The sequence below is a fragment of the Aythya marila genome (genome assembly GCF_965140915.1).
Source record: "Aythya marila genome assembly, chromosome: 21".
Classification (NCBI taxonomy): Eukaryota; Metazoa; Chordata; class Aves; order Anseriformes; family Anatidae; genus Aythya; species Aythya marila.
In genome coordinates, this window is record NC_139062.1 from 7,534,025 (window position 1) to 7,549,441 (window position 15,417).

Genomic DNA, 15,417 nt, shown 5'->3' on the forward strand with positions numbered 1-15,417 from the left:
CCAGATGCCCCATACAGCCCCGTGCAGCCCCAGCCTCTCTGCTGCTGTGCCCCCAGTGCCAGCTCCCGGGGCAGGGGCTTCCCACCCCAAACCCCACACCCCATCTTCGCAAGGTCAGGTGCCCCCTGGCATGGCTCAGGTGGCTCAGGGAGGTGGGGACACCCCCTCTGTGCCTCAGTTTCCCTCCACTGGGGCTGTCCCCAAGCCTGTTCCCAGCATGATGGGCCCCCAGCTTGCTCTGCCCAGGCATTTGCTGGAAAAAAAAAAAAAAAAGAAAAAAAAAAAAAAAGAAAGAAAGAAAAAAACAAACACTTTATTTTCCATGCCTTATAAAGCCCTGAAGGTCCCCACACCATGGTGGCGTGGCCAAGCACCCCCTGAGGACAGGGATATCTATCAGAATCCCATGTTCCGAGCAGGAGGTGGGAGCCAACCCCCAGCACCATCACAGCCTTGTGGGGTCACCCCCAAAAACAGGGGCCGTGTGAGCGTCCCCCCAGCCCCACGTGTCCAACGGGATGGGGTCGAGCGCCTTCCAGGAGCCCTCTTCCCTTGGTCCCCACCAGGGGCTCTCCAGCGCAGCGGGGAGAATTTGGGGAGCTGGGTGAAGCCACCTCACATTTCTCATCCCCACTTACGCCTTCTTCTCAGGACGATCCCTGCTGGGTGCAATCCTACGGGAGACGAAGGGGAGAGAAGTGGAAAGGCGGGCGCCAGCCCCTCACCGTGGCCTCGGGGCTGTGTCGGGGGCACTCACCTGCCGCCGGCACGCCTCCAGCAGGACGCCGGCACGGAGCAGGCACCAGAGCTCGCCCAGCAGCGAGAGGAGGACGTGCAGGATGTCTGTCCAGCGGCCCACGGTGAGGAGGAGGATGAAGAGGCCGCCCATGCGCACCAGCACCGTCTGGTAGACCGCCTGCCCGCCTGCGCTCGGCCGCTGCTCCTCTGCGGGGACACGGAGTCAGGGTGGCCTCGTTCACAGCAGGAAAGTTCATCCAACTTTGGGTTGTCCCCAAAACTTGGAGGACTCAAGTGACCTCCTGGTTGAGTCACCCCCCAAATACGGGGTCCTTATTGCAAAGGCATCCTATGTGGAAATGACCTCCCAGTTGGCTTGTTTCCAAAATTTGGGGGGGACCCAAGTGACCTCCTGGTTGGGTCATTTCCAAAATTTGAGGGACCCACATGACATTCCAATTGGGTTGTCCTCAAAATCTTTGAGGTTCCTATTGCAAAACCACCCCATGGGGAAATGTCCTCCTGGTTGAGTCATCTGCAAAATTTGGGGGAACAAATGACTTCCTGATTGGGTTGTCCCCAAAATATGGGGAGACTCAAATGACCTTCTGGTTGGTCTGTTCCCAAAACCTTAGAGGGAACCGTATGACCTCCAGGTAGCACCATCCACAAAATTTGGGATTCATATTGCAAAGACACCCCATGGGAAAATGATGTGTCAATTGGGTCATCCCCAAAATTTGGGGAACCCAAATGACCTCCCAGTTGGATTGTCCCCAGATTCCTTGGGGTCACTATTGCAAAACCACTCCATGGGGAATCATCCTCCTAGTTGGGTCATCCCAAAAAAATGGGGGACCCAAATGACCTCCTACTTGGGTCATCTCCAAAATTTGGGGGACCCAAATGACCTCCCAGTTGGCTTGTCCCCAGAACTTAGGGTCTCTCCTGCAAAGCCACCCCACGGGGAAACGTCCTCCTTGGCTGGGTCATCCCCAAACTGTTGGGAACCCAAATGATCTCCTGGTTGTGTTGTCCCCAAAACTTGGGCTCTATGTGGCAGAGCCACCCCGAGGGGGGACAACCTGACTGGTTGATCCCCACAATTTGGGGTCTGTATTGCAAAACAACCCCATGGGGGCTGGCCTGAACACCGGGTTGTCCCCAAAATTTGGGTTCCCCCAAGACTCTACGATACGCCGCCCACCCCTCACCTTGCATGTAGATGACCAGCAGCGTGTAGCAGATGGTGAGCGGCGTCCAGAAGCGGACGGCCTCCGCCGTGGAGAGGAAATCGCGGTTGATGAGGGAGATGGCGGCCAGGTCGGCCACGGTGAAGGTGATGACCAGGGCTTTGCGCAGCAGCCGGGGGATGCGGTGGCCGGCGGTGAGGAGCAGCATGCAGACGCCGCAGTAGCGCTGCCGGCTGTGCAGCTCGTAGAGGCTGCAGGTGTGGAGCGCCAAGCGCCGGGCGTGCACGGCCAGCAGCCCCGCCAAGCCTGCCGCCAGCGCCAGGTTGCTCGTCCCGTGGGGAGCCCCTTCCAGCAGGAAGCTGAGGCCGCAGGACACGCCGCAGCCCAGCGAGTACTGGCACAGCAGGAGGAGCTGGCTGCTGTGGGTGCCCTGCAAGAGCGGGACGGCGCCGTCAGGAGCTGCCGAGGTTGCAAAGCCGCGAGAGAAGATGCGGGTGCGGAGCCCTGGGTGGGTTCCTCCATGCTGCAGCCCCCACGTTCCCCATGCCTGCAGCCCTCATCCTCCCCATGGGTGTTAAAGCAGCAAGAGGGTTTGCCACTGCAAAGCCACGTGTGTTCTCCTCCAGGCCACATCCCCTGCCCTCCCCACGGGTGTTGCAAAGCAGTGAGGGGCCATGCCCAGCCCCTGCAGCCCCCGTGGGAATTGCAGAGCAGCAAGGGGCTGCACCATTGCAAAGCCACGCATGGTTTCCTCCCAAACTCAACCCCATCCTCCCCATGGAGGCTGCAAAGCATCAGGTTGTTGCACAGCTTCCTCAATGCCACAGGGCACTGTGAGCAGTGAGGGGCTGTGCGGCTCCCACCCTGCCATGCCTCAGTTTCCCCGGCCCCACTCACCTTACTGAGGGAGAGGAGGGCGGACACGGCACGCAGGGAGAACTCAAGCACCACCAGCGCGGCCACACGGGAGCCCACCAGCGCCAAGACACCCGTCAGCACCAGCACCTGCAGCAGCTCCAGCGCCCGCCGCTGTGCCCCGATTGCTGCCTTCAGCTCCTGCCTTGCCGGGTCACTGGTGACAGCAGGGGGACACCAGGATGGGGTTGCCCACAGCAGGGAGAGGGAGAGGAAGGCGCAGCCCCCAGCATCCCTGGGTCCCCTTTCACCACCCATGGGTGCTTAAAACAGCTCCTAAAAATGGATCCCAAAAGCAGGTGCCCCAAGAGAAGCCCCAAGAGGAGAAGCCCCAAGAGGAGAAGCCCCAAGAGGAGAAGCCCCAAGAGGAGAAGCCCCAAACCAAATCCCAGGGGGAGGGATGGGAGCTTACTTCAGACACTGGATGTAGAGATAAACCTTCAGGAGGCTGCAGAGCACCGAGACAGCACAGGCACCAACCAGCCCTGTGGGGACAAGCAGCAGGGGGTCACCGTGGCCCCCCACCCCCGTGGCCCCGTGCCGCCCCGCGGGCTCTCACCTTGCAGCAGCGCATCCAGCAGAGCCCAGCCCCACGCCAGCCCAGGCCACGCCGGCAGCCAGGACCCCAGGGAGAACATTTCTCAGCGCGGAGCAGCCGCGGCGCAGCCAGGCCCTGGCTCAAAGGTCTGCGGGCGGAGGCTCCCCGGGGCTGGTAAATCATTGCCGACGGAGCCGCCACGCTGGGCGCAGCCAGGCTCGGGCAGCACCTCCAGCCCCCGTGGAGGGGAAATTTGGGCAGCGGCAAGGTTTGAAATGCAGCACGCACATCCTTCCTCGCCCCCCCGGCATTGCTGCTATCCTTCCCGGCCCCGCTCGGTGCATTTGGCCAAACCCTCAGCCTAATCCTGCAGCCCGATGTGCTGAGAAGGCCTCGCACAGGATCCCAGCCCCCAGCCCCAGCCCCCCAAAGACCCTGAAGCTCCACCGAAACAGAAAAAAAAAAAAATCCCTTTATTAACCGCCGCCAGCTCCTATGGCCCAGGGGGCGGCTGCTGCTGCACCATCTTCCTGAGCTCGTCCCAAAAGAAGAGGCTGAGCACGGTGTGGGGGCCGAGGCGGAGGTAGACAGCGCCGATGCCCTTGTACAAGCCCAGCAGCCCCTCCTTGCTGGAGATCTGCACAAAGCAGTCCCAAAACCCCCGGTACAGCTTGCCCTGCGGAGAGAGGAGGCGGCTGCAGCTCCTCGCTGGACGCATCCTGGGGTGAAAAAAAGCCGAATTCCCCACAGGGCCTTACCGCGCCGTCGGCGTCCACAGGCTGGTTGTAGAGACGAGTGCTGACCACGTCGAAAGGCGTCATCGTCACCGCCACGGCCACGCCGCTCACCATGCCCCCCGCCAGCACCGCGGCCCAGCTGCCCTCCCCGAACCACTGCGGGAAGTGGCGGCCGTCAGCTGAGCCAGGTATTTCGGGGGCCGGATCCGGTGCATGCCAGATGCTCACCGGTGCTGGATACTGGTGCAGGATCCTGGTGGATACTGGTGCAGTATCGCTGGATACTCACCTGGTGCTCGCAGACCCAGTCCTTGGCAGAGGCGAAGGTGGCGAGCTGCGCGGCCGAGCCCACGGCCACGCGAGGCACGGCGCCCGTCACCCCCCGCCACAGCCCCGCCACGCCGTGCTGCCTGTAGATGCTCTCGAAGGCACCTGAGATGCTCTGGGAAGAGGCAAAATTTGGGGTGAACGGGAAAGGTGATGGACCCAAACCCTCTTGGTTTTCACCCACAAAGCCACCGCGCGGACCACGCGGGTGGCACTGGGCCTGGTGTCGCTGCACCCCACAAACGTCACGTGAATTATTTCCAAGCGCCACCTTGCAGCCCGCGCTGTTTATTTATAGCACTCGTGTGGGTCGAGCTGCCAAACAGCAGCTTTAAATAGCCGCTGGCCAAAATAATCCATGTCACCCCCCCACCTCCCTGCTGCCGGTGTGCGCACGGCAGGAGTGCTGCCGGTTCGTGTCTCCTGACCCCGACCCCGCTCACCTCGTGGTTGTGCTGGTGGCCCACGGCCACGGCCGCCAGCGTCTGGGCTTGGAGGTGGGTCTTGACCTGCGGGGACGGTGACACCGGGTGACGGCAAGTGACAAATTTCCCCTCCTCCCCCCCTGCCCCTATGCTAAAGCACCAGGAAGGGCTTGGTATCCCTCCCGGGACTTCAGCATCTCGCTTTAGTGCCAAAAAAGCAGCTTTTGGGGTCAATCTGAGCCCCTCCAGCAGATGTTGTGTGCCCAGATGTATTGGGGGGCGCAGAGCTGTGCCCCCCTCCCCAGACTTCGAACCCCGCTTTCCCCTCCCGCCCCAGGGCAAAGGGCCCCGTCGGCACCTGCAGTGCCCTCACCTTTGAGCTGCGACCGCTCTGTGCCCCAAGAGAGGGAGAAACCCCCCAAAACGGGGGAAAGCACCCACATTTCCTTACAGTGGGTGCTCTGTGTGAGGGTTTCCAGGAGGAGGGGGGGGGTGACAAACCAAGGGGCTGGGGGCAACCCTTGGATGGGGACAGCGGGGATGCCGAGCACACACAATGCAGCCCCTCCATTTCGGGGACAAAGCCGAGCCGGGACAAGGACAGGGGACATGCAGAGCTGGGATGCTCGAGGATCCGGGGGGGGGCTCCCCAGCCCCCCAATCCCCCCCGGGCAGCTCTGCCGCCCCCCCCGCAGCACTCACCAGGTACGCGGGGCTGCCCACGAAGGCCCCCACGGCCCCGGCCACCGCCCCGGCGACCACGGTGCCACCGGGCCACCCCGTCCAGCCGGCGGCCAGGGCGCAGGAGTAGCAGTAGAAGCGGACTCCGTTCATCAGCCCCTGGTAGAGGAGGCCGGCGGCCAGGCCCTTCTGCAGCCCCCGCAGCCCGTCGGCCCTGCAGACGGCCCCCGCCGCCCGCAGCACGCCCCGGTAGGGCCGGGGGTAGGTGCCGGGGGCGCGCAGCTCGCCCTGCAGCTGCAGCCGCGTCTTGACCACCTCCAGCGGGTTGGTGAGCACGCAGGCCATGCAGCCGGCCGCGGCCCCCAGCACCAGGTCGGCCGCCGGAGGAACCCCCCCGGCCGGGGAGCCCTGGGGGCCGGGGGCTCTGCTTTGGGGGGGACAGGGGAATTCGGGCAGGGCGGCGGGGAAGGGGGCGAGGGTGCCGGTGCCCGCCGCCATGCAGCACCTGCCCGCCGCGGGGACGGCGCCAGGCTCCACCTTCCTCGCCCTGCGGGCACCGGGGGGGCTCCGAGCACCGCCCCTGGGCGAGCCCCCCCCCCCCGCCTCGGGTCCGCACCCACCCCGCCGCCGCCCCCCGGTTTGGGGCCGGGATATAGGGCAGAGGTCAGCCGGGCGCTGCGCCCCCCCCCCCGCAGCCAGATCCCCGCTGGGTGCCCTCCCCCCGCGTGACGCGGCGCGAATGGGAGGGAAAAAAAAAAAAAATCAGCCCAAAACGCCGGGGAATTAAAATTAAGGGCCGGGAGGGGGAGTCCGGGGGCGGCCCCTCGCCTTCCCCCCGGACAGGCACGGGGGGGGGGCACCAGGACGGCCCCGCTGGGGACCGCGGCGGGGGCTCGGGGGCTTCGCCCCCCTCCTGCTGCTGGGACCTGAAATCGGAGCTTTTGGGGCTAAAAGGCTGCAGGGGACACTGCGCCCCGCCACCACCCGCTCCCTGATTTTACAGCCGGGGCTGGGTTTCACCTTGCGGCCAACGAGGGGGTTATTGGGGGGGTGCCTCGGCGCACGGTTAAAGCCGCTGGGGGCTCGGCCCCTTCCTCGCCATCCTCCTCTTCCTCCTCCCCTGCCGCAGCGCCCCCCCTCCATCAAGCCAAAGCCCGGCTCAAAAATCGCCCCGAGGAGGAACACGAGGGGACCCCAGGCAGCCACAGGGCGCAGGGCCAGGTCCGAGTTACCAATGAACATTTATTTGGGGAGGGGGACAGGAAGCAGATGTATATACAGATACATTCAGTCACATACGTTTCCTCCCAGAAAAAGGCTTTGTGAACATATATTACATGAGATCTCTGTATTATTGTTTAAAAGCTCAAACGGTGCCCCAAGGGGCTCACTGCAGAGGGCAGGGGGATGGGTCCAGCACAGGGCTGCTGCCTCTGCTCCCTCGGTGGTGGATGAAGCGAGCCAAGAGCCCCAGGCAGGACAACAACAGCCCTTAGGACATTTGAAGAACACGGGACTCGATCCCTTCTCTCCCTCAGCACGTGGGGCCGGCTGGGTTTTGTCCAAGTACATGTCCAAGCCTTGAGCCAGCCTCTGCCATCTCCTAAAACCGTACCGCTTGTAAACAGCCACGATATTCAAAGCCAAACTTTTGGCCCCATTCCCTCTTCCTTTCCCATCGTTCCCTGCCCGCCACCTCAGATCTCAGCCTCAGCACAGTGATGTCTGGATGCACCAGCTCCAGGTGAGATGTTCCCATGCCCGGAGGTGGGCTGGGAAGGAGGAGACGAAGCGGTGCCGTACGTGGTGATTGTATTAGCAAGGAGAAAACATGCACGGTAGTGATTTAGTGTTCCTGTCTCGTCACGTCCGCCACCTACCCTGTTCTAAAATGAACAAAGCCTCGCTGACTGCCACTCCTGCTGCGACAGGTGGGTGCCCAACCCCAGCCCACCCCGCTCCCACCCTGCCCTCCCTACCAGTACGGTATTCCTTGAAAGGCAAATTATTTTGCCCCGTGGCAGACGGATGACGAGCAGGGTGCAGGGTGTACAGGGAAAGAGGCCAAGCTTGGCCTCGGCTCCAGCATGGCGAAGTGTCTGGTCACCACGTGCCTCTCCCTGCGGCGGCACCGCCAACGTGCTGCACGTCCCCAGCTCCAGGCAGAGTGTGGCGGGGATGGGGTGCAGGATCCTCACCTGCAGGCACGTTGCTGGTGGGGACTGAGCGATGGCGGGAGGGTTTGGGGTGCCAGTTGGCCACAGGGCAGATGGTTACAGGCTCCGTGCTGTGCCCGCTCTCTGAAAGCGCCTCAGGGCGTCCCACCAGCTGTCCTGCCCCTGCCAGGGCTAACACCAGGGGTCCCGCTCCGCTCGTCCGCGGCACAGGCTGTCGCTGCGCTGCCAGGCGCTGTTGATGAGGCTCTGAGCGTCCTCGCACTTCTTCTTGACAGTGGCATCCAGAATGGCCTTGTGCAGGAGGTCGACCTGAAATGTGCGGAGCAGTCAGGCATGGATAAACCAAAGCTCTTCCCCCCTCATTACAAAGCCGCCTCAAAAACAGGCATAAAAAGTCCTCTGTGTCATGAATACTGGTGACAGAGGGGGACAGGGCCAACCCATCTTCTTTTCCACTTCCTTTGTCAGTGCTGGATGCTTATGGCCTGGCTTGTTGGGGGCCTCCAACATTTCCCCTGCTCTAAATCCCACATCCCGTGGTTACACAGACACAGCTTTGTGGCTCTCCTGTCTCTTGCAGGAAGGCTGGGTTTGCTCTGCCTATAGGCAGGGAAAAATTCACCCACACCTTCCTCAGAGCACACGGGCTCCACTTGCCCTGCTGCTGTAGGAAGGGTGTGACAGCCTCACGCACTCACCTGGTAGATGTTCCTCCACGCAGCGTTCAGCGCCGAGAGGAACCTCTCCAGTTCTGTAGTGCAACTAAAATAGAGCACCCAGGGGGGCAGGAACTGCTTGCGGTCCTGAGCAAACTCCTGAACACCGAGAGAGAAACCAGGTGTTACTACCACAGTCCTAGCCCAGCACAGGGCCAGCCCTGAGCACCACACTCACCAGGATACAGTACTCCTTGCCGGCCTCTGTGGAGATGGCAGTGATGTCTGTCAGCTCCATGGTGCCCAGTGAGCGGAAGAAGCTTGTCTGGCAGTCCTCGTGGCATGTGAAGGCCTTCTGGTCCGTCAGCACAAGGCAGCAGGGGACACAGGGTGTAGGGGCAACACCCTGGGGGATCACCTGCACAGGGTGGGGAAGGGGAGTTAAAACCTGGCAGGAAGGGGCCCTGTGCCTCTGGTGAGGGAAAGCCCTCCTGGCTCAGGAGAAAACTGCCTCCTGTGGACCCCAAAACATCACTCCCTGGTCCCTTTTGCATCTCCACCCTGGCTGTGCTCAGGCTGAGCTTTGCCATCCTGGGGATCTGGATTCCCTATGATGGGAAGAGCCATGGAGGCTGGGCCCAAAGGGGCTCCGGGTGAAGGAGGGGTCGATCTGCCCACGCCTGCGGCCAATCCCCGGCTCACCCCTTTGGAGACAGCCTGGCAGAAGTACTGCATCCAGTCTGCCATGTCCTCCTCGTTGTCGGCGCTCAGCTCCAGGGAGGGCCGGTCGGTCAGGATCACCTGGAAGGAGTGGGGCCGGTCGGTGGTGTTGGAGCGCCGGCATCCCCCGCACTGCTCACCGCTGGGAGAGAGGACGGAGATCAGCAGGACGGACCAGCCAGCACTACCCTAATAGCAGCCCCTGCCTCCACCCGCCCTCCCGGTGCTGTCTACCATCCCCGTTCTCCGCAGGGGCTGCCTTCCCATCTGCCACATCCCTTGTGGTTGCTCCAAGGATGGCCTCCATCTCTACACATTGTAGTAGAGCCAGAGCTGAGTTTGGTGCAGGTGTCCCCGTATAGCTGTTGGAGGAGAACATCAGCCCTTCAGGGGCCAGCTCCCCAGCAAACAGGCAGCTTGGCACGTAAAAAGCAGGAGGAAATGAGCCCATCTCCAGCTGCATGCATCAGGCCCAATCCAAGCAGGAATCTGTGTGCATCCAGGAGTGAGCAGGGAGTCCTGCTACCCAGCCACTGACATGCAAACACCCTGCAGCACGGCCTGTATCACTCTCTGCCCCAAAGCACCTCCCTGAACATCCCAAGGAGCTACTGATCCCAGATCCTGCGGAGCCCTGCCGAGCCTGGGCACTATAACCCACCAGCTACTTACCCCATGTTGATGGAGAGCAAAGGCGTGACGTCGGTGCGGTCGGGGTACTGGTACAAGATCCCGTTGCTGCCATTTAGGAAGATGAAAGATGGTCACTGGAGGCAGCTCAGCTCTGCTGGTCCCACAGCCACTCCTGCCTAGCCCTCTACACACACAGCCCCACGGGGTTGTGTTCCTGCTGGCAGCAGCCACAATGGGGGGCTTTATCTCAGCCTCCCAGGTGCTGAGATGGGCTCTCTCCTCCTCCCCAGCTGCTCCTGGGCAGCAGGAGTTTGCAGCAACATCAAACGGGTCTAATGTCTTCTCCAATGAGCCCCAACCAACTCCAGCCTCCACCCATGGCCTCGGCACCCACCTGAGCACCACGAAGCAGGTCTTCCACTGCTCTTTGCCCAGGTACGAGGTGCCCGCCTTGTAGTGCAGGATGCCATCCTTCGTGACTGTGTTTTCAGCAGAGGTGTAGCTGTTGGCAGAGGGTCCCAGTGCCTCATCCATGGGGTCCTCCCAGTGAACAAGGCCGTAGAAACGCACCACCACATCGCAGGCCTGCGAGAGACAGGCAGAGATGTGAATGGGAGGGTGTTTAGTGTGACACTGCACCATGTTTGGTGACAGCCGTGACAGCCAAACTCACCTCGCACTTGGACTCCTGGGCCACGAATTTTGCAAGTGCCAGTTTCTCCATGGTGGCATCGGTGAGGATACTGGGGTAGGGGGGCTCTCGGCACCCCTTGATCATGGCTGACTTCAAGGAGACCAGAAAGAACCTGAGAGGGAGACAGATCCCTGATTAGGCCAGGGCAGACAGCCCCTCATGAACTTCACATGCTCTGATGCCAAAGTGGTTCTCCTTTCATGTGGGGCTCTGGTCTTCCAGACCGAAGGGTCTGGAAATCAGCTCACAGACCAAAGACAACGGTGACTACAAAGTCTGAGCTTCAGGAAGATGGGTGAGACAGCTGGGGGATGGACACCCATCTCCAACCCAGACCTCAGTATGACCATGCAAGTCACCTCCCTCAACCAGTAAGGCGAAGAAAGGCTAGTGGCACCAAACCAAACCCCAAATCCCTGCTGGTTGTAGGACATTTGTTGTGAGGGGGTGTTACAGGAGTCTCTTGTGCTCCCACGCCCTGGGAGGAAGGTGTCAGGGCTCGCCGTGTGGTACCCACTTACTCTGTGAGAGCCACGTCCGCGGTGTCGAGCAGGAACTGCTTCCTCCGATTGGTGCACACCAGGGTCACCGTCTGCTGATCCAGCCCAACCTGCGCCACATACGACCGGTTAAGGAAGCGAGACGGGGGACAAAGGGTAGCGAAGCAGGGCTGAACCTGGCATCCTGGCCCCAGGGAAGGAGGTCAGCAGCTGCTCTGCTGCCCATGCAGAGACACAAACAAGCTGGGCATCCACAGAGGGGGCATGTGATGGGGGAGCACTTTTAACTCTCTACATCTCAAGAACTCACTGGCCAAAACACTCCCCATGGACAGAGAGCCCCACAGAAACACCCCACCATGTTGCTGCTGACATCTCTACAGCCAGAGAGGTGGGCACTGACCTCTGCTCTCCCCCTGCTTCCCCCCCCAGCACTCACAGAAATGTAGTCGAGCTCATTGTAGGAAACAGCCTCCTCCACCATGTACGGCTTCTCCGCTGCCCCTGGCACAGAGACAAAGAGCAGCATGAATGGGGGCAAAGGAGCCCTGCGCTGCCTGCATCCAGGCCACTGCACAGCAGCAGCGATGGACCTGCAAGCCCAGCCACGGCCCCAGCAGCACAGAGCTGCAGGGCACGCGTCCCAGGGCTTCCTGGGGGACAAGTTAAACAGAGCTCCTTGCTGTTACTGCCACTGCTCCTGGGGACATGAGGGAACTGGCAAGGACTGATGAGTTATAGAATGGTTTGGGTTGGAAGGGACCTTAAAGATTCCAACCCTCCATGCCACCTCCCACTAGATCAGGTTGCACAAAGCCCCATCCAACCTGGCCTTGAACGCTTCCAGGGATGGGGAATCCACAGCTTCTCTGGACAGCCTGTGCCAGTGCCCCACCACCTTCATAGTACAAAATTTCTTCCTAATCTCTAATCTAAACTACCCCTTATCCTATCACCACACCCCCTGACAGTCCCTCCCCAGCTTTCCTGTAGCCCCATTTCGGTACTGGCAGGCCACTGTAAGGTCTGCCCAGAGCCTTCTCTTCTCCATGCTGAACCCCAGCTCCCTCAGCCTGTCCTGCTCCAGGTGGGGTCTCACGAGAGCAGAGCAGAGGGGGACAATCCCCTCCCTCGCCCTGCTGCTTTTGATGCAGCCCAAGGTACGGTTGGCTTTCTGGGCTGCACACGCACATTGCTGGCTCCCACTGAAGTTCTTGTCAAGCACCAGCCCCAATCCATTCTGCTCTCAAACCATTCTCTGCCCAGCTTGTATTTATGCTTGGGATTGCCCCAGCCCAGATACAGGACCTTGTGCTGGCCTTGCTGAACCTCATGAGGCTTGCACAGGCCAATCTCTCAGCCCTGACCAGGTCCCTCTAGGTGGCATCTCTTCCTTCCAGCATGTGGACTGCACCACACAACTTGGTGCCATCAGAAAACCTGCCATGGGTGCATACTATCCCACTGTCAATGTCACTGACAAAGATATCAAACAGATGTTACGAAGCCCTAATCACTGAGCAAGCCATGAATCAGGCAAGTGAGCCTCGCTCCCTCCAGCCCTCAGTCCCAGGCCTCCCAGGGGTTATGTCCCAGCTAAATTGAGAGTCCTGCAGGCTGCTGTAGCAGCCCCAATGAGTAGAGTCCAGTGGGATACCTTTCCGGATCAGGTACACATAGCAATCTGTCAGCAGGACATAGATCAGCTGCAAGTTCCCCTCCATGTGCCCGGTGCTCATTCGGATCATCTGCGTGGAGAGAGGAGTTCTCAGTACACAGCTAACACAGGCAGAGCAGGCCCTCTGCAGGAGATCAATCAGGGTCCCCCCCCTAGTTGTGCCCACCTTACCCTGAACAACTGTTCCTCGTTCTCCCGAAAGACATGGATCATCAGCAGGAGCAGATGGTTGTTATCCACCCTGTGAAGAGAGACAGAAGAGGCTGAAGGATGGACACAGATTGTAGGGCTGGGCAGGTCCAGGAAGGGCAAATCCCCTTCCTTAGTGAACTTGTGCATTATTAGGGCATCTGTTGTCCCCTAAGGCCACGACCATCACCTTGTGACCCCTTAAGCATCATCTTTATCCTGGAAAAATATGAGTTTTGCCCTCCCAAACAGAGGGCAAAGAGAAAAGCACCAGCTTGAGCACTGGCAGTTGTTCATGTTTGGAAGACGGACTCTGTGCTCGCATGGACTCCGTACATTGAGCTGAGCAAACCCATCCTTACCTGAACTCTGAAGGATGAGTCAGCTCTGAAGGGCTGCCCTGACCTTCCTCCACCCCAGAGTCCTCAGCGCTGCTCAGGGAAGGGCTGGGCTGCTCCTTCTTCTGCTCACGGACAGCCTCAGGATTGGTGGGGGCCGTATGACCACTTTGGGGTTCAACGCTCACCCCTCCAGACTCTTCTACTGCCCCAACTGCTTCTCTCTCTCCGCTTTCTTCTTCTTCAGGAGCCTCAGGGCTACCAGAAACATGTGGCGGTTGGCCAGGCCCTGGAGTGTCATGGTGGCCACCACCTGGTGCAGCAGCGTTTGGACTCTCAACGGTAAAGCGGTAGAAGTCCATGGGGGCTGAAATCCCCTCACTAAAGTCGCCAGAGGACGATCCATCTGGGGTCTCCCCTGGCGTGCCAGTCCGAAAGGACTGCCCGGGGGGCTCGTGGGGGGCGTTCCAGCCGCCCGGGTCCAGCTGCCCATTGAGCCTGTCCATCACCTTGCTCAGCGGCTGCCCCACGCTCTCCATGGACGTGTCCTTCATCTCAGGGATGCGCAAAGCCAGCTGGCTGAGGGCAGAGCGCTCACGACCCTCCTCCTGCCCACCCGGGCTCGGCTCCCCAGCTGGGCCAGCAGGACCGTCATCCCTCTGGGAGTCTTCTCTGTCGCTCAGCCCGTTCACGCCGCTGTCTCCACTGGCCTGCTGAGTGCTGGTCTTGGGCACTGCGGGCACAGGTGTGTTCGTTGGCTCCTCTGGCTTTGCTTTCTTCTTCTTGCCTGTTTTCTTTTTCTTGGCTAACCTGCATGGTGAAAGACCAGCACAAATATCACTTGTCTTTGCCTGCCTAGGCTGTGCAAAACCCAGGTAGTGGTCCAGGGTCCTACCCTTTTTCAACAATCTTCCTCTGCAATTTTCCCTATCACAGAGAAACTTTCATATCAAGAACATTGCTCAGTGTGCGGCCACACAGAGCCCCACTGCCTCAGTCTCCATGCCAGCCGTCACAAGGAAGGCAGACACACCACAAGGTATGGAGACAGTTTCCCACCTATTTAAAGAAAGAAGAGAGGCATTCCCTTGCTGGATGCACCTTGGGTTTCCTTTAGCTGCAAAACGCATCACAAGTGGATACAGAGCTGAACTGGTGTGGGGGGAATCACTGAGAACAGGACACTGGGGAGGGAGAAGGGTTCTGGAGAAAGAAGAGGATGTGGGAATGCCATGTCCCCGGCTGCCAGAAGAGGGAGATGCAGCCTGCAGCCCGCTGTAAACGAATGGCACACCAGGAAATACTCGGGCCTTGCACAGCACCAAGCTGCTGCCAGGTCACTTCGCACTGCGGCCCTCTTGTTTGGGGAGTAAGCATGGTGTGGCTCCCTTCCCACACGTCTGCCAGAGCACAGGGTGCAATGTAACTCATCTCACAGATGTCTGCTCTGCACCTCCCAGGAAAAACAGGCATGAGACCAAAGCACAGGCCTGCTGAGCTGGTTTTGGGGTGCCTCCATCCCCAGGCATAAGCAGACAGAGCCTTGTACTTTTTGTCTAGGTTTAAGGGCTCAGAGGGACCCCTAAGGCTCTCCTCCGCGAGGAGTCAAATACCGGCCAACAGGTCTGTGGACACATCTCCCCCAACAGGTTTAGCCCCAGCTTATTGACAAACAAGAGGAAGGATGGAAGATCTAAGACCCAGAGTTACTGCAAACCTGCCACCCACTGGAGAAAGCTTACAATAAAAGCCCGCAGAGTCCTTTGAGCTCTCTAATACAGACTGCTGGGCAAAGGTGTTTCTGCTGAGCCAGTCTGTAGCTCTACGGCCCCAAGGAACCAGCCCTGCTAACACTTACGGAGGACCACCTGGTGTCTAGAATTAAAAACAAAACAAAAAAACCCACTGCCTCCTGATTTTATGAAGGCTGCATAACAGATAATGTCTCTGCTGGGCTAGAAGGGGGTGACACATCACCAGTCCCTAGTGACAGATGACTCTGGAGGGTGTGTTTCTAGGCCAGGAAGCTCTGTCCCCACCTGATGACCTCTAGCTCTGTGCAGCTCTCGGACTGGTCTGTTCCTTCAGGGGTAGCTTCTGCCTTCTCCAGGGAAGCCGTGTGCACTGGGGTGGTCTCAGTGGAGGACAGCGTGTCAGCTTTTTCCTCATTGAAGGGGTTATAGCGCTGCGTTGGGCTTTTCATGGAGGCCTTGCTGCCATTTGCCTCCGAGGCAGTAGAACGTGGGCAGCTGAGCGTGTCTGTGAGATCTCCATCTGC

General features: G+C 60.1%; 3 protein-coding genes across 6 annotated transcripts in view; all 3 read right to left on the reverse strand.

Moving 5' to 3' along the window:
• Window positions 1-7: 7 nt before the first annotated feature.
• On the reverse strand, window positions 8-3,541 carry TMEM82 (transmembrane protein 82). Of its 2 annotated transcripts, XM_082776834.1 has the most exons (7): window positions 3,406-3,541; window positions 3,259-3,331; window positions 2,829-3,003; window positions 1,953-2,361; window positions 758-945; window positions 639-674; window positions 8-253 (listed from the first exon to the last, which is right to left on the reverse strand). In XM_082776834.1, the coding sequence occupies exons 1-6, from the start codon at window positions 3,482-3,484 to the stop codon at window positions 648-650; spliced, it is 951 nt and encodes a 316-aa protein (XP_082632960.1). In that variant the 5' UTR covers window positions 3,485-3,541; the 3' UTR covers window positions 8-253; window positions 639-647. The 2 variants fall into 2 exon arrangements, with proteins under 2 accessions (XP_082632960.1, XP_082632959.1); XM_082776833.1 differs by lacking the exon at window positions 8-253 and having other exon boundaries at window positions 335-674.
• Window positions 3,542-3,877: 336 nt separating this feature from the next.
• Window positions 3,878-6,098, reverse strand: SLC25A34 (solute carrier family 25 member 34; the record flags this gene model as incomplete). The annotated part of the gene is made up of 5 exons (XM_082776832.1): window positions 5,576-6,098; window positions 4,892-4,957; window positions 4,411-4,563; window positions 4,143-4,277; window positions 3,878-4,060 (listed from the first exon to the last, which is right to left on the reverse strand). Exons 1-5 carry the CDS (start codon window positions 6,050-6,052, stop codon window positions 3,878-3,880), a joined length of 1,014 nt encoding a protein of 337 aa, XP_082632958.1. The 5' UTR covers window positions 6,053-6,098.
• Window positions 6,099-7,506: 1,408 nt separating this feature from the next.
• PLEKHM2 (pleckstrin homology and RUN domain containing M2) overlaps window positions 7,507-15,417 on the reverse strand; it is a 29,929-nt gene continuing 22,018 nt past the window's right edge. For all 3 annotated transcript variants that reach the window (XM_082777082.1, XM_082777081.1, XM_082777080.1), the window contains 13 exons: window positions 15,179-15,413; window positions 13,164-13,949; window positions 12,784-12,853; window positions 12,592-12,682; window positions 11,374-11,438; window positions 10,956-11,044; window positions 10,414-10,546; window positions 10,135-10,325; window positions 9,780-9,845; window positions 9,090-9,249; window positions 8,626-8,805; window positions 8,430-8,546; window positions 7,507-8,040 (listed from right to left, as the gene is read on the reverse strand). In XM_082777082.1, coding sequence (XP_082633208.1) covers window positions 7,903-8,040; window positions 8,430-8,546; window positions 8,626-8,805; window positions 9,090-9,249; window positions 9,780-9,845; window positions 10,135-10,325; window positions 10,414-10,546; window positions 10,956-11,044; window positions 11,374-11,438; window positions 12,592-12,682; window positions 12,784-12,853; window positions 13,164-13,949; window positions 15,179-15,413 — 2,321 coding nt within the window. In that variant the 3' untranslated portion in view covers window positions 7,507-7,902. The remainder of the gene's footprint in view (window positions 8,041-8,429; window positions 8,547-8,625; window positions 8,806-9,089; window positions 9,250-9,779; window positions 9,846-10,134; window positions 10,326-10,413; window positions 10,547-10,955; window positions 11,045-11,373; window positions 11,439-12,591; window positions 12,683-12,783; window positions 12,854-13,163; window positions 13,950-15,178; window positions 15,414-15,417) is intronic.

What these genes read in the sequence shown, in the direction of transcription:
- TMEM82 (XM_082776834.1), bottom strand. Translation starts at nt 3,484, where the DNA reads ATGTTCTCCCTGGGGTCCTGGCTGCCGGCGTGGCCTGGGCTGGCGTGG. An exon ending in CTCTACATCCAGTGTCTGAA is followed by an intron (nt 3,004 to 3,258) that starts GTAAGCTCCCAT and finishes TGCTGTCACCAG; the next exon opens with TGACCCGGCAAGGCAGGAGC. An exon ending in CCCTCCTCTCCCTCAGTAAG is followed by an intron (nt 2,362 to 2,828) that starts GTGAGTGGGGCC and finishes CCGCTCTTGCAG; the next exon opens with GGCACCCACAGCAGCCAGCT.